Source organism: Lepisma saccharinum, chromosome 18, assembly GCF_977018435.1.
Source record: "Lepisma saccharinum chromosome 18, izLepSacc3.1, whole genome shotgun sequence".
Classification (NCBI taxonomy): domain Eukaryota; kingdom Metazoa; phylum Arthropoda; class Insecta; order Zygentoma; family Lepismatidae; genus Lepisma; species Lepisma saccharinum.
The window spans coordinates 33,348,644-33,371,518 of record NC_139246.1 but is presented as its reverse complement, the minus strand read 5'-3'; the positions used below and the strand labels follow the sequence as shown (position 1 = coordinate 33,371,518).

The 22,875-nt window shown below is 36.9% G+C and overlaps 1 protein-coding gene across 2 annotated transcripts in view; it reads right to left on the bottom strand.

The window, feature by feature from the left end:
* Positions 1–22,875, bottom strand: part of LOC146002497 (endoglucanase E-4-like) — a 108,477-nt gene that overhangs the window by 21,305 nt on the left and 64,297 nt on the right. For both annotated transcript variants that reach the window (XM_083140379.1, XM_083140378.1), the window contains exons 2-4: positions 7,096–7,321; positions 3,078–3,173; positions 868–1,050 (exon numbers count right to left, since the gene is read on the bottom strand). In XM_083140379.1, the coding sequence (XP_082996505.1) occupies positions 868–1,050; positions 3,078–3,173; positions 7,096–7,318 (502 nt within the window). In that variant the 5' untranslated portion in view covers positions 7,319–7,321. The remainder of the gene's footprint in view (positions 1–867; positions 1,051–3,077; positions 3,174–7,095; positions 7,322–22,875) is intronic.

Sequence of the window (22,875 nt, the reverse complement as noted above, 5' to 3'; positions counted from 1 at the left end):
AGTCCCGGCCGGAGTATGTGTGTAATTTGTGTTCCTTCATCAATTTCATGTAATCCTCATCGACGCGACTAGCCAAAAGTGGCAGAAAAGCGGCCTAAATAAGGAAAATGCAAATGGAAAACATGACTTCGTATCGACTTTGTATTATAGTTACCCTATAGTTTAATGTCGAATCCTGTCCCTTGTGCAACGAGAACCGAACCAGTGACCCATTGATTACAACGCTACAGGGTTACCACTGCACCATCCGGAGCCTTTTGTCTGAAAGACTCCTGTTTGAGGCGCACTGCACAGGAAATTGAATCTCACTTTAAACTGTAGAACCAGTCCCGATTAGCCTAACCGAGCAGAAAGTGGGCTTCAGAAAACACAAAAGATTCAAAAACTCTTGAACAATTTATTCTTAAAGCCATTTCTAGCTAATTTTTATGCTGCTAGGAAATGTGAATTCACAATAATTCATAATTCCTGTGTTCCGTACATATGCACACACACACACACACACACAAATATGCATTCATAAACGTCTATGTGTGTAATTTAAAATTGAAGTACGCCGGCCTCCGTGGCGGAATGGTAAACCCTGCGTGCTACGACGCCAGGGGTGCCGGGTTCGAATCCAGGCCCAAGCATGGGTGTTTGTGAGTGTCCCTTCATCAATTTCATCAATCATAACTCATCCTCATCTTAGCGATTAGCCAAAAGTGGCAGAAAAGCAAAGTAAAGTAAATTAAATTAATCAAATTTATCAACTAAATGTATTATAAGTACAGTCACGAACATTTCTAAATTGTATTGAACCAACTGACTGGCAACATTTTCGTTTAAAGAAAACATGCGTTCGTGATTGAAAGACATGGAACTTACCGGGATGGTCCATATCTATCTTGTAGGCTGGCCTCGACATATTCAACTCCTCCGGACGGCCCCAGAAGAGATGGTCGAGGTTGAAGTCCCCCACTTGGCCATATAGCTCGTTCGGACTGACGTGGCACCTCATGAAGTAGTCTGTGGCCCACTTTACAGCATCCAGCGCGTATTTGAGCTGACCTGGAAGTTTAGAGAGCATTAGATAACATAATAATATAATTGGGAAACACAGAATTATGTTTATTTTACATCCAAAGACCAGGGGCGTCGCTAGCGGGTTTGCGAGAGTGGGTTCTAGCCAGTGATGTGCGTCTACGCGTAAACAACGATAGTCTACATTCTACACGTAGACTATTTTATACACGCAGACGACGTAATCAATAATCAATGTAAACAACATGGCGGAAGGTGATAACTTAGCAAAGGGTGCCGTGGAATAAAAATAATATTATACTGCCTATCAGTTGCTGATGTGTGAGGAGAACTTTTCATTCTCTTTCTTCCAAATTCGAAAAATTTCTCACTTAGGAAAACACCTAACCTAAGAAATATTCTAGTGTTTTATGGGGAAAAGACTACTCTTGCCTCACGACTGCCATCTGTTGTTGTTTTTTGCATACTATTTATCTTCTTCCATAGTTGATGAGAGAAGAGAAGAGAAATTTTGTTGTCAATAGGATTCTTTTCAGTTTGTTAGGAACCAATGTAGTTGAAAATGTCACTTTCCTATCATGAAACCCTTTCAAATTAATTTTAATGCACTTTAGATTGTCTACGTAGTCTATGTAAACTACAACCCAATGTAATCTACGCGTATATTACGTGTAGACAACGCATGTAAACGTAAACTTATAGTCTACGGCACATCACTGGTTCTAGCTCACCGTGAAATAGTCTGGGCCCACACTAATCGTAGACGCAGGAAATTTTCTGAACTATTTGTAGCATACCACATCACACATCACACACCACACACCACACACACACAGGGAGAGAGAGAGAGAGAGAGAGAGAGAGAGAGAGAGACCGAAATAAAAAAGAGAAACAGGAAGAAATACAGAGAAATAAAAATAGAAATAAAGAGAGAAGCAGAGGAAGAAACAGATAAATAAGTGAGAAAAAGGAAGACACGGAAGAAGAAAAAAGAGAAAGATAAATAGAAGAAGAAAACAGAGAAATAAACACAGAAAGAAAGGTAGGAAAGAGGGTGAAACAAAGATAAATAAAAGATGAAACAGTAAAATATAGATACACGGAGAAAGAGAGAGAGAGAATAAGAAGAAGACAGAAATAAAGAGAAGAAGAGACAAGAAAAGAAGGGAGAATATAAATAAGCACGATAGAGAGAGACACGAAAGATAAAAGAGAAAGAGAAGAAGAAACATAAGGAAAAATAAAGATACAGAGTCAAGGGGGGGAAAGAATAACAAAAATAAAGACAGAGAAACAGGAAGAAAGCAGAGAGAGAAGGAGGCATGAGAAAGACTGGAACAGGGAAGCGGAGAAAGAAAGAGATAATATTTTGTCCGTCCTTGAGTTCTCCGGACCTCGAAGCTTTACGATCGTTTGAAATTAAAATTCTAGTGAGTCAACAATTAGGCTATTTGCACCACTCTGGCAGTGAAGTGGCGACAGGGCTCACATTTTTAAAAAAGTGTATGGTGACAATGAACTGTGTATTGAGCATATCCATCTGGGGCAAGAGAGGCATTCTTCCATGTGGAAAATTATTTGACAAAGATTTATGCAATGGCAAATGTTTATGTTTCTTCAATGATTTTTACTGCTCATTTAAATGGCAATTTTTGCTTACACATTAAAATTGTAATTGTGCTTCCCGTTGGAAATAAGAAATAGACATTTTGAAATTTGTGAATATCATACTAGAAGTGTTTTCTTAAGGTTGCTTGCCTACCCCATTGAAAAGAAGAAGATCCATGAAAAAATCCTCTGGGTACGTCCATGTTGTATATTGTCAGGAAAGTAAAATATATCTGAGAAACATACCGGCCTCTTGTGATATATATGGGAAAGGGACGCAAATTTACATTAAAATAGAACATTTCAAAAGAGAGAAAATTTATGGGCAAAAACGCCCAAAAATTTTTTGATCTCAAAATAAATGATTGAAAGTGTTGCAAGTCAAAGAGATTTTTGAACATGCTTATATGCAATATTGTAAAATCAAAGAAGCGATATTCACTTACCGGCAGCCTTGTATGCATCCCTGTAGGAAATCATCCCCCAAGCAAGAAGTGTGGTTGTGCTCGCCATAGTGAATCCAAATTTAACGAAATCTCCAGCTAAAAAGTGAAAACAAAAACTAATTAATAGAATAGAATAGAATGGTCTATACTTAAGCAGGAGTGTTTCGGTCTCGTGGGCCGTTCTTACAACCAATCCTTGTCAAAGATACAATAAATGAATGAAAACAAAAAGAAAAAAAAACACACATAATGATCATGATAATACAATAAAGATAATATAAAGATTATACAATGATAAAATAATACATCGAATAGATTAGTATATATACTGTGGAGTAAAGATAAGTTCAATGTGTGTACGGGGTGGGGGGGTAACATATGAAGGTTAATGAAGTTGTTGGGACAATAGTAAGTTCTTCAGATTTTTCTTAAAACTTTGATGACAAATAATGTTAGTCAATGGTGCAGGCAGTAGAATTAGTATGGTAGAAGTTCAACATGTCATCCATATATTCCTGGTAACATAATATTTCCGTTTTTTATGGCATCAAAAGTTTATTAATATTCCATAAGGTAACCATGAATTTCTGCTTCAAAAAAATAGTTAAATGCATTCTGATTAGCATACCAGCATGCTTCATTTTAATCCTATGTCTTCTATGTACATAGTAATATCTGCACCATAGCACAAGGTACTCTCTTATTCGGATAATGTGGAATATGTGGAAGAGATAATGAACATTAACATATCACGCAAAAGCTCTATGACGCGAATACAAAACATGACAAAGAACGAAATTAAAATAAGTTTTTGTTGTATTTTTCTTATTTAGCACTTTTGTCATTCGCGACGATGGGGGATGAGGGACGATCAGGTAAAATTGAGGTTGGGACATTCGCACGCCGGGACTCTAACCCGGAGCTTCGGTGGTGAAATGACAAACGATAATTTAGCGGTAGACTTTATTTGCTCGTGTACCAAGCCACACGTAAATGGTAGGAATAAATGTGCATATAATCAGAGAATAATGAAGTGAGAAAGAACTAAGAATTGAAAATAGAAAAATGAAAGAAAAAATCGAAAAAGTCAACAGGAAAATAAAGAGGAAGAAAGAAGTTGATGTAGTAAAAAGGAAGGAAATGAATGAATAATGGAGTCCTGGAAAATACAATAAGTAAAGCCGTAAAACAAGACGGAAGAGGGAATAATACAGAAGAATAACCACCAGGAGATTAAGAAAACAAGAAGTAAGTGATGAAACGAGGGTAAGAAAGGAAGAAGAAAAGAGAACGAGGAAGCAAAAAGAAAAAGAAAGCACGAGAGTGAGAGAGAAAGAGAAGAAAGAGAATCAGAAATTAAAAAGAAAGAATATTATGAGTAAGGAAGGAAAAAAGAATAGGACAATACAAGAAGGAGAAGGGCAATACAAAGAGAAGGAAAGATAAACAGCAGAATACGAAGAAAACAATAAGGGTAGTAATGAAGTAGAGAAAGAAAAACAGGGATGGGAAAACAAATTGAGGTAAGGGAAAGAAGAAATTTTTATGTAGCTCAGTTTTCGGCACAAGATGAACTAGGAGTAAAATTATAGCGGGAGAAAATATGTGCGCAAATGTAATGAAATTTACGTGATAAAAATCTACGATTTTGTTCTTATCACGAATTGCATATTATTCTTTTAAAATAATTTATTAAATATGTTTAATTATTTGGTCTCAGAATTCTTCTCTAATTCTTTAGTCGCAGAAATTATAACTTAATTCTTTACTCTTAAAATTCTAGATTCATTGCATATGAACTTATCGTACATGAACTCATAGATTGTATGTACGCACACAGTGGTGGCGATTGGGTTCCAAAACCTGGGGGCAAGGTGCCAAAACTAAGGGGGGGGGGGCAAAGACATTATATTTCACTTTGTATAGAAGGTTTAGCATAGTGCTGGGGCAAAAGTGGCGACGCCCCCCCTCGCTCCCCCTAATCACCGCCAATTTACGCACATATAAGCTTTGTCAGCAGACATGGTGTTTTTGATAATGTGATCTTGCTTTATAAAAAAGAAACCGATATGAAATTGCATGAGAATGGAAATTAAACACGCTTAATTTAAGAAGAAAACTCATTTCACCTCTAGGTTACAGCCATACCGGAAGATACTCGTGTTTCTTTCGCAGGGCTACGCAAAAACTTCACGTTACATGTTTTAATCCAATTTTGTGCAACACGCTATGCCCTTTCATGCATAAAACATAGGCGCTGTTATCGCGAGTGTCATGATACGAAAGGAAGGAAGAAAGAGTCTGTAACGGACACCGAAATTTACGTGTGACATGTAACAATGTGTGACCTTCAATTTGTGCAGGTTTCCCATAAGCGATCACAGTTTACTCACGGATCGACCCATCGAAACAGAGAAGAAAAAGGAAGAAACTCCGTGGAGTCTAATCGATTCTTTCTTCCTTGGAATTCCGATTCAGATTCCAAGAAACATGTCCGCCTGGCGTAGCCTCAGGAGGAGGAGGGGGGCGATCACGATGCGAGAAAAAACTGTAACTAATCGAGCTGGTTGTTGGATTCGTCACGAAAGCCCGCTACTTGAGGAAAGAAGAAAACCGGAAGTTGGTATTCCTTATCTAGTAATGGCATTTCCGGTCTCGTGAGACTATTATAAATCTTGTTTCGTTTAGCTGGATACATTGTGAAATGAAAACTCTACTTTGTTGCACTCCAGTGGCCGGCGCTTAGGGGGTCGAGGGCAGTTGCCCCCCCCCACTTTATGCTACATTTTCCCCCGCACTGTGCGAAACCTTATGTGCCAAGGGAAAGTGAACTCTCCTTCACTTCACATTTGAACAACTTTTGGCTAATTTGCAAAGATTGGGATGAGTGATGATATGATGAAATTGATGAATGGACACTCGCAAACATCTATGCCCAGGACGGGATTCGAACCTGGGACCCCTGCGAGGTAAGTGCAATGAAAGAAGAGTAATCGCCTTGTAATCAAGGTGTCCCGGGTTTGATACTCGGTGGAGGCACATCGCACATTGGTGCGGATCCCACTTTAAACTGTAGTACCAGTCCCGATTAGCCTATCTGTGCAAAAATTGAACTTAAAACCAAACTCAAACAATAAAAGAAGATGGAGAAAGAACAGGCAGGTGAAGAGAAGTAGAGGAAAGTGAAAGAGAGATGAAGAAGAACAGAAGAAGTGAATGAAACTACAGAAAAAGAAAGTTGAAAAAATAGACAGTATGTTAAACAGTAGACACCAGCAGACAAGTATTTAGAAATATGTTTCTGGTGGGGGGGGGTCCGAACCACGTGTCTCAATAATAATAATAATAACAACAATAATGAGCTATAATGTTTTAATTGAAATAATTGCATTAAATCAAATTAATATTAATTACAACATGTAAATTAATATTGTATTATTATTACATGAATAGGTAAAGAGACGGTATAAAAGTAAAGATATAACAGCACATATTCATTATGTAGTTTGCCTGTAGTTAAGATCGGAATAATTCATATAAAAACACGTGCTCTGCCAATGAAATTAATGCCTAATACATGAAGAATTGATTATAACAAAAACAATGTTACATGCAGTTGGAGAAAAGTAAAGTTTTTGATTAATATTTTATGCACATTATTATGAGTAGTAGCGTGTATAAATCTTTGTAATGTCATTCAAAGCTGTATGATCCCAATATAATCCTTGCCTTCAAGTAAGCTCAGAGGAAATTAATAACCATCGTTTATACAACAAATTCTAAACATGCATATTTTTTTATTATTTAATTTTAGTACTTGGTAATCCTTTCGGGGGGGGTCCGGACCCCCTGCCCGCCTAAATACGTCCTTGAACACCAGGCAAGTTAACGTCAATATGTTTGCCCATAAAGCAGCTAATGTTAAAGAATATACCCAACTGGGGCGATTCACCTCATCTTCATCAAATGCTCATCCATTATCGACATTATCGGAATCTGGAGTGATAATAGAACTTACCGTCATAATATCCGCCAGTAAGATCTTCTCCATGTTGTCCCTTATCATCCATGGCGGAGTCCCCTCTCCAGGAAATCCGGTTTTCTGGCGGGAGTTTCCCGGATCTTTGAGACTCGTAGAACAGCAAGGACAGCCTGAGGACTTTGTCGTAATCATACTCCGCCGCGATGCACAGAGAAGCGCAAAAGGTAGACAGGAAGATATACAATGCTGTGACATCCATTATCTGAAATACACAATGAAAATTATACATTAATATTGAAATGAATGGTAAATATGGAAATAAAGTTTGTTTTGAGTTTTTATTATACGTCTACTTTATCCACAGCTAATTGGGGCTGGACCTACAGTTTAAGGCCGAAACTTAGCAACAAGATTTGTTGTTCCCGTGCAGTTCCATAACGGAAAAAAAAGTGGGACCCTGAACCACTATGTTGCGTCACCTAGGTATCGAACCCAGGACCCCTTGGTTTACCACTACGTCCTTGGGGAGCTCAGCTAATTTGGTTGTTTTATGTCGTTCATCTACCCCTCTATGATGAAGCAATGAAACATCTATGCCTTATCTAGGATTCGAATCTAGGAACTCTGGTTTTCTAGTACTTACCACTCCCTGATGAGGGACCCGAAAGAAAAGATTAATTAATACAAGGCGGTGAGGAAAAATTGAACAATTTTTGCGAATATACAGAGTCTTCATCAAAAGGTAGTATAAATGTTGAGGACCATGAAAATAATACACTATTGTTTAGAAATATTACCGCTGTGGCTGTAGTAACAAATTATTCTGAATTTTAAGCTGTGAAAAAAACAACTTTTTACCTGTTGTCGCTATAAATTCTAGACGCTGATTTTAGGGGGCGGGAAGAAGATGAATGCTTACCGAATACAGTTGTATATAATATGATGCAAATGAATAAAAATAATATGGAAATCATATTTCTGTTCAAGCGCTAGAATAATTGTGAGACATAATTATGCCAAAATAACCTTATCGTACAAGGAGAATAATCTGTGGTATTGTATTTTTTGGTTCATTTGGATTACAGAATATTTTGAACGTATTATATTACAAAGGGTCGACGTCCGCAACGGTGTTGTTAGCATAGTGGTCCCGGGCTCTCGAATTCCGACAAGGACATGTGTTCCTTCTTTAATTTCATCATATCGTCACTCATCCTTATTTTCGCGATTAGCCAAAAGTCACAGTAAAGCGAAGTAAAATAAACCAAATCATATACACAGTTAGATAAGTTACTGAAAAAAGTATCACGTTACAGTTACCCCTATTGCTGTTACTTTGTATTCAAAAGTAACACGTTTCTGTTACTTTGCATCCAAAAACACAGCGTTTATGATATCTTGCATTCAAAAGAAACGTGTTACTCTTATTTCAATTCAAAAGTAACATTACTGTTTCTTTTAATCTAAAAGCAAAGCGTTACTGTTACTTTGTCAGACAATAATGATATATGTCAGTCCTGTGCACTGATTGTTTTCCCAGTGTAACGTTTGCATGCACAAGTTTAAAACAACGCTGTAAAAATGTTTCGTTTTGGGAGATAGGCCTATATTGGATAGAAACAGAAGCTTATAATTAATCATTTAGTTGCTTTGCTAACTTAAGTACTGAGAAAAAGTAACGCATTACTTTGCATTACATTAATTCCTTACTATTACAACGGTTTTTGGCAATGATTTGTGTTAGGTTTTTCTCTATATTCGAGTGAATATATTTTTATTTCCTAAAAACGAACAAATTATTCTTCAAATTGTTCATTGTTTGGGTCTCTTCTAGCATTTAGTCGATTACAACAATAAGCGCCATCTGTTGATCGAGGGGTCATTCCACGTCAATTCATCAAGGCCATGTCACCCACCATCCCCGATTTTGATGAAAATCGGTATACTTATAGAACTTTTATTGCTGATTACAAAAATTACAATTTTTTAAAGATTGGTCAAGGGATTCATAAGTTATGCGCTTTTTAAAATCTCCGTATATGCCACATGAGACTCCACTTTGAATGACACACCTTAGGTTATAAATGATCATATCTTCCGTCAGGATTGGGGATGAACCTTTAAGTTTATTTTGTTTTATTCAAAATAGTGTAAGCTTTCATTTAAATGAGGTTTCAGATGAATGTATCAATAACTATGTATTTTATGTATAGTTTTATGTACTTTTTTTAAAAAATAAATGACTACCTTCAACAGCAAATTTCATTCAATGCCCCCCCTTTCAATTTCCCCGATTTTTTTATATGGGTAGCCCAGTATGTGTACTAATGCCTGATGAAAAAATTGGGATGGGCGGTTCAGATACAGGGTGATAAAAAATCATTTGCATTAGATGAAATTAATTTTTTAATTAACAAATATTAATTAAGCAAAACTTAAAATGCAGCATGTTGTTAAGATATAACATTCAAAATTTATATTTACTATGTGTAAAGGTACTATACATGCATTGAGAAAAATATTCAGTACCAATAATTTCCCAGTTCACACTACAGAAACAAATTTTGACCATTTGGAAGACACTAAAGTATTTGACTCATCACTCATGGCATATGTCCTTCCATTTGTGGTGTTAATATCAACTGGACACAGAATATGAGTGAAAGGAACGAAACAGTTTTCTCTTTGTGGCCAGTAGTAGGAAGGGGATGGGCCATGTGGATGCATGAGTTTAATTGTCGCATCTCCTTCTTCCATGTGGAATCCTGAAAGCAATCCTATGTACCAGTTTGAGTCATACACACATGCTACATAACTGTTTAGCGTTGGAATTCCAAATGTCACTTCATCATAACTGTCAAAGCATGCAGAAATACAAAATGTTTCATCAACACTAACTCTTTTTGCACTGATTGTTAAATAACCCGTAGGTTCAAAATAGTGCATACTTCGTGTTCCTGGCACTGTTGTAGCATTTTGCAATCGCTGACACATTTCATTGCGAATTACTATCATTTCACGTTTGGTGATAAAGAAAAAATCCTATGCCTTCAATACAATTTGTACAGAATTGGTACATCATTGCTACACTTGTTATTTGATTGCATAGAGGTCTTTGCAGGCTTGCTTTTGCCACCAGTCGCTTAACTGTTCCACCAACTCCATCACAAGGAGATTTCCCATGGCTTGTGGCAAAAAAGCTCCATTTGGCACCTATTCCCCAAAAGTCATCTTTATGATGACACAGGTTCAAGAAAGTCTTACAGTTTTTATACTGGGCAGCACAACCATCAGTAAAATATTCTACATTTTTAACTTGGGTATGATTTGCTTTCAAATACTGCAGTATGATTTTTTGTGTCTGATGAACCATTGGCACGTCATGATTCATGTCATCAGACAGAACACAAAAGCTTCTACTTTTCAGACTGTTTCCATCCTGCTTCACGTACAACACAACTGTATGTAAACTACAACCACCATGCGTCCAATGGTAGCCTTGTGCTTCATCTTGTAGTAGAAAAGAAAAGTTTTGACTGAAGTCCATTGGAATCAGCGCCTCATGATTAGAAAGCAGTTCTTTTCTTTTTTTCAGATAGGTGCTTTGAGATTTTGATGTATATGCGTGCGGTATTAGTTTCTCAATCTTGTCAACTAAAATATGAATGAAATCACCTAGAGTAGATGAATGTGTTATTAGATCTACTCTGTCTGTTGATACCCATTGCTTGTACTCAATTGTATCATCTGAATCCAATTCTGGAAATTTTGACTCTAAAAATTCTGTTAGAGCATTCCTGGTGGGGCATTTATCACATACACGTAACATGCAGTTTATGTTCCTTGCTTTGCAAACCATTTTTTTTAATCAGATCTTGGTAGGTTTCTTCAATTTCTGCTGCTACAATGAGCAGCTGAACATTCTGGTGAATCATACACACACAAAGAGAATGCGTGCCAGGACTGCCAGCTAAGATACAGTGCTTAGGACGTAAAGCTGCAAACTTAGAAAATCCAATTTTTACGTTGTGGTGTTTCGAAAACTGAACATACAATTCATGGAGATTGCCCAGAAGTAACCTTTTCTGCTTGTACACGTTTTTCTTGATGCTAATCTTGTCCTTCTGCCCTGGCATAAGACGAGAAAATTCATCATCCTCATAGAAGTCATAAACTAATCGTGTAGTTTCTTGAGATAACTTCTTCCCAATTCGTGCTTCTGGAAGAGCTAACAAGCCTTTTTCATGTAGAAGTTTTCTTGACTGTCTAACTTGGTATTCTGTGACATTGAAAGTTTCAGCTACTTGCTTTCTTGGCCAGGATTGAGGAGTCAACGTTAACAGTTGGATTTTTTCTCTTTGATTAACATTTTGAAGTTTTTGCTGCACCATCTGCATCAGTCTGTCAAATTCTGCTGCTTTTTTCTTCTTTTCTATATCTTCATCAGAGCTGCTGCTTTCATTACTCATCAAAACTTTCTCTTCCAAATCCAGAGTGAGAGCAACCTTCTTTCGCAAAGCAGTGTTGGCTTGATTTAACTTTCGCTTCCCAACAGGAACCTTACTATGCATAGGAACTGCATGTAACTTTATTGGAGATACTCCAATACATGTTAAGCTTTCATTAAGATTTTTATGATGTTTTTCCTTTTCTGCTATTGCATCATCTGAAAATTCCTCTGCTTCACTCGACAAGTTATTGGACAAACTTGGATTATTATTTTGTTTGTTAGAACACTGCAGCCACTCTGTAGCCTTTTTCCTGCAGCTAGAACATAGTTTCTTTCCGGGAATGGCATCAACGTGAAGTGCAGCTTTATACATTTTAGCTTGATATACACTTATAACGGTCAAAGCACCAGAAACAATAAACAAGCATCTGATCATAGAGGGTAGCGCGTCACTACGTTCAAATCTGGAATAAAAGGGATGATTTGGAATAGCGAGACACAGTTTTGCCACAGTTTTGCCTACAATCGCCACCGGACTGTGAGCTACGCGCGACCTAGCTGCGAGGTCTGGATTTGTTTTCCTCGAGTGAGTGTTTCAGAGCCATGGAGTAGAGCAAAGTAGAACCAGGGAGTCCTTCTCCCCCTCGCCGTCAACGCATCCGTGCACATACGTGTGGTTATGTGAGAATAACGCCAGACACGTCCACCTGTGTCAATCGTCCGAAACAACGTCTAAAGTAGTGAAAGTTGATAACATTTGATATCCATGTGAAACCGCGAATGGCTAATCGCGTATGTTCGTCTCGTCGCCCAAGTCACGTATCTGTACTTACGAGTGACCGCGAAGAACTGACCTATTATTGCGCAAGTTGTCGTATGGAGTCGACAGTGTACGGGTACCGTCCTGGACGTCCCTGCGAAGTGAACGAGTGAAGCCAGGATCCGATGATGCCAGATGGAGCTGCCGACTGATCCACTTTCGCCAACCAGGATAACCGCGAAGTGCAACCCTGGAGTGCGGATGTCTTCCAGAACTGTAGGACCACTTTCACCCAACCCAGGTCAGAGGGAATGCAGCGAAGGTAAGATCCTACCATGCGCGTGTGTGAGAGAGATGACGACTATCTACCGCGAATCTGCGTGAATCAAATCATTGCATAACTTAAATCAGTGCTATGGCAACCCTAGACATCTGTTTTCCGGCGGAATAATCAATTTAAAGATGAAAGTTTATGTTAACAGCAAACAATAGTTCATTGAATATATTTATACCTTCAGAAAAGATAGAAGGGGTTCGCACAAGGAACAATTATTCACTTTATACTTAAAATCCTAAACGATAAATTGTAAAAGGCAATGTAGCCAAGACAGAGCAAGAGTATGGTCAAAGTAGTAAGTAATCTAACCTTTGTATTTGTCATATTGTCGCAATATGCCATAGAATGAGAGAATGAATGTGAGATCGAGTGAAAGAGGGCTAGATGTACTGTGTATTTATTTGTGCTTTAATATATGTGTATATTCAGAAACACCGTAGTATTATGTAACGTCATTTCAGGTATTTAAAATCATATCCTCCTAGGTTTATTCTCGGTAACTCCGACTGTTAGGCACTTATCCTGACCGTATTATATTTCATGTAATGTTTAATTCGCCCAGCAGGTGAGGCGAGTGATTCTTCGTTGTTGCGTTGCTAAGCTCAGTTCAGTTGAGTTAATTGAGTTAATTAGTTAGTTATTAAATTAGCAGCCCGTAACACACTTATGGCACATAGTGATACTTTCTTAGCCTGATTAGGATGAATACTGAATACGTCACAACACTTTTTCTGGTGAATATCAAATTTATGAAGAAATGTTTCTTTGTGTACAGAGCAAACAGTTGAATTTTCACTGTCTTGCAAATTGCACCTAACAATAATAATTTCCTTGTTTTGCGTGGAAAGTTCAGAAAGGCTTTGAACATTTTTTTTAAGTCACAATTTTGATCCTTGAGGGCCAGTCCAATACTACAAATTATATTTTGATCCATTATATTTCTAAAATTTGATACAGGAAAGTTTACTGATGAAAGAATTAAGAAAGATTACCAAATTAAACTGTCAAATAGATTTGATGTTTTGCAGGATTTAAATGATGATGAAAATATAAATGAAACAGACGTAAATAAGAATTGGGAGTACATACGTAATGCAATAGAATCAGCAGCTAAAGAAAGTATAGGATACCATAAACCGAGAAAAAGTAAGCCATGGTTTGATAATGAATGTCATAATCTAATAGAAATAAGAAATCAGGCTAGACTTAGGTGGTTAAATAACTCTGATGATACAAATGAAGGGCCAGGGGGAAAAACGATGAATGTCGATTTTTCGCCCATTTTGAGATCGCAGCGCCATATGATAGCTCAGAAGCTGTACTATAAGAATGAGAACGGCCTTGGTTGGGAAACAGTGAGAAGTGCCTGAAAAACTCATTATTATTTTGGCATATATTAACGTACTTATGAGAAGAAATACTTTGTTTTTCATTTCCTGGCAAATCGTCTCGAATGAACATTCATCGTTTTTCCCCCTGGCCCTTCAAATCTAAACAATTATAATAGAATAAAGCGAGAAGTTAACCGCACGTTTAGAAGTAAAAAAAGAGATTACTTGAAAAGCAAAATTAACGAAATTGAAACAAACAGCAAAAATAAAAATATCAGAGATTTATATAAAGGTGTAAATGAGTTTAGAAAGGGGTGGCAACCTAAAGTAAACTTGATAAAAGATAAAGACGGTGATTTTCTAGCTGACCCAAGCGATATTCTAAATAGATGGAAGAACTACTTTAATGACCTTTTAAATGTCCATGTAGGAGATAAATCAGAAGTAAATGAAGTACACACAGCAGAACCTTTAGTCCCAGAACCTAACTTGACTGAAGTTAAAGATGCTATTAAAAGGCTAAAGAATAACAAAGCACCTGGCATTGATTTAATACCAGCTGAGTTAATTAAATATGGTGGAAATTCATTAATTTGTCAAATTCATAAATTAATTTGTTTAATATAAAATAAAGAAGAAATCCCTCAACAGTGGAAAGAATCCATAATTGTTCCTGTCTTTAAAAAAGGTGATAAAATGAACTGCAATAATTACCGTGGAATTTCTCTACTCTCAACAACATATAAAATATTATCTAACATTCTTTTAACAAGACTAACCCCATATGCTAATGAAATTATAGGTGATTATCAATGTGGATTTAAACGCAACAGATCAACTACAGATCAAATTTTTCACATCAGACAGACACTTGAAAAAACGTGGGAATATAATCAAAATGTCCATCAGCTATTCATTGATTTCAAACAACGATATGATTCGGTCAAAAGAGATAAATTATATAATATATTAGTAGAGTTTGGAATACCTAAGAAGCTTGTTAGTATGATAAAAATATGCACCAGTGAAACAGAAAGTAAAATTCGTGTGGGTATTAATATGTCTGACAAATTTACAATTCATGATGGGTTAAAACAAGGAGATGCATTATCTCCATTGCTCTTTAATTTTGCCTTAGAATATGCTGTTAGGAAGGTAAACGAAACTAAAGAAGGACTAAAATTAAATGGTGTGACTCAGTTGTTAGCATATGCAGATGATGTAGACTTACTGGGGGATGATGTGAATACAATTAAGAATAATGCTAAAATATTTTTCAAAACTGCTAAAGAGATAGGTTTGGAAGTTAACATAGAGAAAACTAAATATATGCTTACAGGCCGAAACCAAGTGTTATGTAATAATCAAAATCTAATTATTGATAACAACTCGTTTGACACAGTTTCCAAATTCAAATACTTAGGAGTAATATTAACAAATGAAAATTATATTAAAGAGGAAATAAAAAGTAGGCTTAATTCAGGAAATGCATGTTACTTCTCTCTTCATAAACTTTTGTCTTCTCGTTTAATATCTAAGAATCTAAAAGTTAAAATATACAAAACCGTAATTTTGCCTGTAGTATTATATGGGTGTGAAACTTGGTCCCTTACATTGAAAGAGGAACATAAATTGAGAGTATTTGAAAATAGGAACCTTAGGAAAATATTTGGACCTAAAAGGGATGAGGAGACAGGTGAGTGGAGAAGGTTACATAATTTAGAACTACATAATTTGTATTCATGTACAGACATTATTAGAATAATTAAATCAAGAAGACTTAGGTGGGCAGGCCATGTGGCACGAATGGGAGAGGAAAGAGGAGTTTTCAGGATTCTTGTTGGGAAACCTGATGGTAAGAGACCAGTAGGAAGGCCAAGACGAAGATGGAGGGACAACGTCGAGATGGACCTAAGGGAAATCGGTAGGGATGGAAAAGAGTATATAGATCTTGCTCAGGATAGGGACAGATGGAAGGCCTGTGTTACTGCAGCCATGAACCTTCGGGTTTAAGAAGGCTAGAGAGTTAGTTAGTTAGTTATATTTCAATGCACAAATATACAATATTCTATTCTTAGCATGCCGTTTGTTGAAATAATTACAAAAAGACAATGAAACCTTCAATCAATAAAAATATGTTTTCATTCTAACTTCACATTACACATTACCATGGAGAAACTCAAATTCAAAGCATTTCGAGACCGAGATAAAATGCACAAAAATAATTTTCTTCATTCTTTCTAGATAAAATCAGAAAAATAATTTTCTTCGTTCTTCCCAGAAAAAAAATGCTTTAAAATGCAGGAATTTTAACAATGATGTTTACAAATTTACAAATTTTATAAATTGAAAACAGTTGCAACATACTCACATAATTAATACTTTAAATTTGAATGTTATATCTTAACAACATGCTGCATTTTAAGTTTTGCTTAATTAATATTTGTTAATTAAAAAATTAATATCATATGATGCAAATTATTTTTTTATCACCCTGTCTCTGAACCGTCCATCCCAATTTTTCCATCAGGCATTAGTACACAGACTGAGCTATGTACGTATAAAATTGGGGGGAAATTGAAGGGGCACGAAATTTGCTCTTGAAGTTAGTCATTTATTTTTCTAAAAAAATGCATGAAACTATACATAAAAATACATGTTCATTAATGCACTCGTCTGAAATGTTATTTAAATTAAAGCTTACACTATTATGAACAAAAGAAAACAAACTTGAAGTTTCTACGGCAAACCTCAGGGTCAATACTATCATTTATAACCTGATGTGTGTCACTCAAAGTGGCATACACGGAGATTTTAAAAAGCGCGTAACTTCTGAACCCCTTGACCAATCTTTAAAAAAAAGTCATTTTTGTAATCAGCATCAAAAGTTCTATAAGTACACCGAATTTGATCAAAATCGGGAATGGTGGGTGACATTTTCACAAAATTCTGGATGATTTGACATGGAATGACTCCGAGTGTGAATTTACAAAATATTTGCGACACAGCCGAAATGCACAGTGGCTGGTGAGGGAGGAAATTCATCGGTCACTGAGCAAAGCTTATCAAGGACTTGAAAAACCAGTTTGTTTGCTGAGCGCCCAGATACGTTGTGCCTTGCTTATGGAAGGTGGATGCTTATCGGAGTAAACCAGGAAGTGCAGGATTAAGCTAAATAAGCGCGAAAGATATTCACGATAACGTTAATAACCGATATAAATTAACGCAAAGCAATAAACCATGGGCGAAACTTGTGACCTAACTTTTGGAAATGGGGGCAGAATCGGACTTGGCACTTGATTTGTGTGTGTGTGTGTTGGGGGGGGAGGTTGGAATTGTGAAAATGGATATCAAAAGCTGCTTTCTAGGTATAGGAGGGATAAAATACAAAATTATTTGCAATTACCGTTTTTAACCTTCGTTTTACGTTGTTCGAAGACAAAAACCTAAAAAAGGAGGTCATTTTAGAAGAGTCTGAATTAACCGGTCTGTTTTTCCCGGAGTTCCTTACTGCTTCCAATCGAAAATTTTGATATTCTCAAAATTTCTGTAGGGCATGTAGCCCCATCATATTTAATAAGACTTAAATATTGTGATCGATTGATTGATTTGTTTAATTTTACTTTGCTGTATTGTGCCACTTTTGGCTAATTTGCAAAGATGGGCATGAATGATGACATGATGAAATTGATGAATGGACACTCGCAAACATCCATGCGGAGGCCGGGAACGAAGCCGGGAATCCTGGTGTCGTAACGCGATCGCCACGGGGGCCGGCACTGAAATATTGTAACCCCCTTGCCCCCGCCAAGTTACGGTTATGTAAATATAAACGGAATCAGAGCGAAGTGAAGGCAAAATAAGTAAGCCGGTAACATAGTTGCCAGTTACTGCTTAATTCTCATCTGTAGCCAGAATTTCAGTGGACATTTATCATTTACGAGCAATATTGAGTTCGTGGTGGGAAGTTGCCCCCTTCAGCTACAAGTTTCCTTAGGCCCCGCTTTACACAGAAGCATTTCATGTAACATTCCAGTTAGCTTTTGCTATTACAATTTATAATATTATATATACATCACGAAAGACACGTAGTGTTACACCATCTATGATCAGTGTATGGTGTTGACATTTGAAACAACTAATATATTTTTCCATACGTGTACTGCATACGTTATAAAGTATGTATTTAAACAGCGCCATTGTTTTGTACCTAATAACGTTTTATATGAAACTTTATTCCTCTCGGTTGAATAGTTATCGGCTTTTAAAAATGTGAAGTCATGCATTGTTTACATCTCATTCGGACGCCATTACACGTGCACTCGTGACCTAGAGGTTGCTTCTGATTGGTTATGTTACGACAAATGCAACGGGAATAGGATGGATCCTATCCTTGACAAATGCCATCAAATATGTCACGAAATGCTTGCGTGTTGAGTACTTTCTGCTGTAAGATTCTTGGAAGCATTTCCATAGCATTTATGCTATCAAAAATGTTAATGGAAAGGCTTTCGTCTAAAGCGAGCCTAAGATAGAGATGAAATGTTGGACATGCTGCTCACTGTCAGATTAGCATCCCCTGCTGCCACGTATCGTCTGCCATTTGTCTCCTTAAGGTCACGTGACACCCATCGCACTTTCGAACAGCGGTCGTCGCTCTTCTCTTGTCAAAAGCAAGTCAACACGCACAGTCGCACTTATGCACGCGATGAGATGAAAGAATTCGCGTCTCGCAGCAGTCTTTTGTTTTCATATTACATTGCAACTGCGTAACCTAATTCTCTCAGTTTCGAATCTTCAACGACAGTGTTGCCAACTGAACGAAAGTTTTCCTATTAAGGGATTTTTAATTGTCAAGGGTTGCCATCTCGGGAACTAATTTTACTGCAATATTCAAAAAGTGTTTTTTTTTTAAAGAGACTGAGAAAGCATGATTGTACGAGCCATCAAGAACCTCGTGTTATATTTTATATATATATAAAAAAAAACAATTTGACTCATTCATTCTCACTTACTCTCTGTCCGTTGTAAGAATGAAATCAATTAAAACAAATACACGTGTCTTGCGAGAAATTTCATTGGTTCTTCCAGTGGCGGGCAAAAATCTTGTGCGTAGGAATATAAAGCCATAGCAGTCGACATAGCTGCTATATTGAAGATGTGAAACTTTATATTATGGGATGTAGAGCTACGACCAATATATTCATGGGCAATATAACACCAGAACTAAGTCATAGAAAAGGAACTATTTATCATAAGTAGACCTTTGATTTTAGGTTTTTAACCTATTTTATCCTTTGCAGGTAAGTAAGAAATAACAAGCTATGTCAGCGCTTCATTAAAAAATACAATAACTGACGAAGTTTATAGTGCCTAAAATAACCTATTTTGCTTGTTAGAACCTATTTTAGGTTAATGTGCCTAACTTTAACCTTTTTTTAGGTTTTTATAATTTTTTTACGTTTTACATGATTTTTACATCTCTCAGGGGTAATTTACTCTGTTTGATAACGAAACAATTCAATGGCTGGCGTGTTTGAAACATGTTTTCTGTCGACCCCCCCCTCCCATAATCTATGATATTTTTCAAAGCTCTAAACAAAACAAAATAGCTGACGCCACTGTTAGAGGAAAGGAGAGATATATGGCATAGGGGTACTAATTTGGCATGGTGCATTATCTCTGCTGGTAACTACTACCCTCTGTTGATGTTTCCTGGAACGAACCCTTGGAAGGTCTTTGCATTGTGAGTGTCATCGCGTTGAGCACCGCACGTGTATTGTGAGACAGGAGAACCTTGTTTGTTTTTCGAAGATTTCAGAAGTTTTTAGGTAAGTTGTATTTCCATCGGCAGTTTATTTGGTTGCAACAAAGTGGCAATAACCGTGTGTGCACTTAAAAGGCTATTGTTTGAAGCACAAATGAGCATAGTTGTTTTTTATGTGTGCTGCCAGGGTTCAGTAAAATTTCGATCAGGAAATCAAAGATGGCGAGGATACAAATATGGCATAGTAGTATGCCATATTTGTACCCACACCACGCCATATTTGTATTTTACTATTCAATGTTCATTTGTAGGAATACATTAATTATTTTCATGACAAACACTAAGAAAAGTGACAATAAGTATAAAATAATAATAAATAAATGTATCCATTAGTCTAGGTAATAAATATCAACTACTTGTTTTGTTTAAAAATGAAATAAATGAATAATTCCCTGTAACATACCATACCAGATACAAAGCAAGTTGTACTCGTCCCACTGTAAAGGTTAACGTTGGCATATGAAAGAACCGTTTTTGCCCGTTGTTCAATCCCAAGAGAAGGAGATAGAGTATTGAGCAGTCTTAGGTAGAAAAATGCTACAGTGAAACTAGAGGATGACCCATGGGCCTAATTGACGCAGGCAGCCACATTAATAGGGAACCGCCACACACTGCCTAAGAAGGAATATGAAAGATAATCGAACGTTAACCTCTATAAAGGAACGATAACAGCTACCTAAACATGCTAGTGGAGGTTCTATAGGGTCTGTATTCTTCTTTCAGACATGCCACCCAAAAGGAAACAGTGGGACCATGACAACATGAGTCGAGCAATAGCATATTGCAGGAGAAGAGATGGAAAAGAAAAACTATGGACCAGAGAGAATATTTAACGTTGATGAAACTGGGTTAAGCATAGTGCAGTCGAGAGTTCGCCAGGTGTTGGCCCGTAAAGGTAAACGGCAAGTGGCAGGTGTTGCTATTGGCAAGAGAGAATCATGTTTGCATTGTATGCCTTCCTCCACATGCGTCGCATAAACTTCAACCTTTAGATAGGAGTTTTATGAGTCCACTGAAAGCAAGACACAGTGAAGAAATCCGCCTCTGGATGAGATCAATTCACGCCCCCTAAACAACTTTGATATTGCAGAACTATTTGGGAAATGCATACTTAAAAGTTCAAACAGGGGCAATTGCTGTGAATGGATTTAAGGTAACGGGGATTTATCCTCACAACCCCAACATTTTTGCCGATGAATTCATAAATGCCGAGATGGACGCCTCTGCTGAAGATTTGACTACAGACATCAACACTTCATCCCAAAAAGCAACGGATGAGGCAGGACCTTCAACATCGAGGGTAACACCATGGAACATCTCTCCCATTCCCAAACTTGTGAAAAGTGCTGGAAGTCGTGGAAGGAAGGCTGGTTCCTCAGCTGTTCTTACATCTTCCCCATACAAAACCACATTGGAAATTTCACTAAATAAGGAACCTGCTAAGTCAACAAAGAAGAAACTTCAATTGGCGCAAATGATTAGCCCTAACGAAGTAGAGAAATCTGTGCAGACTCCTCTTGCGGCAGCAAAAAACAAGAAAAAGAAAATGAAGTACGTCGATCAGCAATCAACAGATTCCGAGGAGGAAGATGACGTTATGAGCATTAGGGATAATTCATCTAGCTCTAATTTTAGCAGTAATGGCGATCACGAACCACAGGACTCTGATGCCATCTGTATGCTCTGTGATGGGAAATTTTCAAATGATGTTCATGGTGAACAGTGGATTATGTGTATGTTGTGTAGTTTGTGGGCCCACGTGGAGTCTGCTGGATCAAAGAAGAATGCTATGTGTGTTACTTTTGTCAATAGACTAGGAATGAGTTCTATTAGGTCTATGGCAGAGACTATCACAACTTGAAAACACTGACATAGACCGTACTGTTTTCTAATATTCTGTAACGCAATGTGGTTATGTTTATCAGGTTCTAAAACTGTTTTGTTCACAGAAGTTACAGGTATGCCATATTAGTAACCCTACTTGCCATGTCTGAAATTGTGCAGTGTTTGTATTTTTTGTATATCATGACTAATTGTGTTGTCCGATGTGACTACTATTATCAATAATTACACAACATTCAATACTATAACTATTTATGTACATTGCACACACTTGGAAATAAATCTGACTGACGTATGAACCAAAATGTAAATGGTATGCCATATTTGGCTCCTTTCCTCTACCTTCACACAGTGGCGGCAATTAGAGGGGGGCAGTTTCCCCCTACTTTTGCCCCCGCACTACGGACCCTTAATGCTAAGCATTGTCTACTAAGACAAAGTAAACTGTCCTAGCCCCCTCTCAAAGTTTTGGCACCCAATCTCCTCTATTGCCTACACAGTCCAAAGTGTAAATTTCTGATACGTGCGATTTTGCTCACTTTCGCGTCAGTTTGGTTCTTTTGTAGCATTCGCGCCAATCAAAGTAACGTTTCACCACTGACTATGTTTCAGTTGAAAGTTAATTAAAAGATAAAGATAAAATAAAACATCTGTTTGTACCTTTTTTTTCATGTTTTACGAAAATTCACAGAGCCAATAATTCACGCATAATTCCCGGAATTCAAAGAATTCCCAGTGAGAAGCCACCCTGATATTGTGTATCAAATTATACATACGTAATTCATTTTTCATACCAACAAGTAACTTTTTCTAACAGCACAAGTATACAATAATTTGTAGATAATTGTAAAAATTATGCATACAAATGAAAATTTGGTTAGAAAATTATCATTTGGTTGTTATACATAGCAACTAAAACTTCTTACGGTTCTTTGATTTTTTTAATGATTCTATCTAATCAGTAATTTTCAGGAATTTTGTACCATTTAAGTTTTTTGGAACCTATACTTCAGGATTTTTCGAGCCTAGTTTAATATTTTTAAAACCTATTTCAGAATTTTTAGAACCTATTTTAGGATTTTTAGGACCTATTTTAAGAATTTTAGAGCCTATTTTAGGAAGATAAAAGCACGCTTTTTAGAATCTACAAATCCGAGAACTACTCATAAGTCACGTGTTTTTTCTTCGTTAAAAAAGAGGGGGTGACAATTTCGCACCAGTTGTATATTTATTTCTATATCGTCGGAATAGACGATACTAAAGAAAACC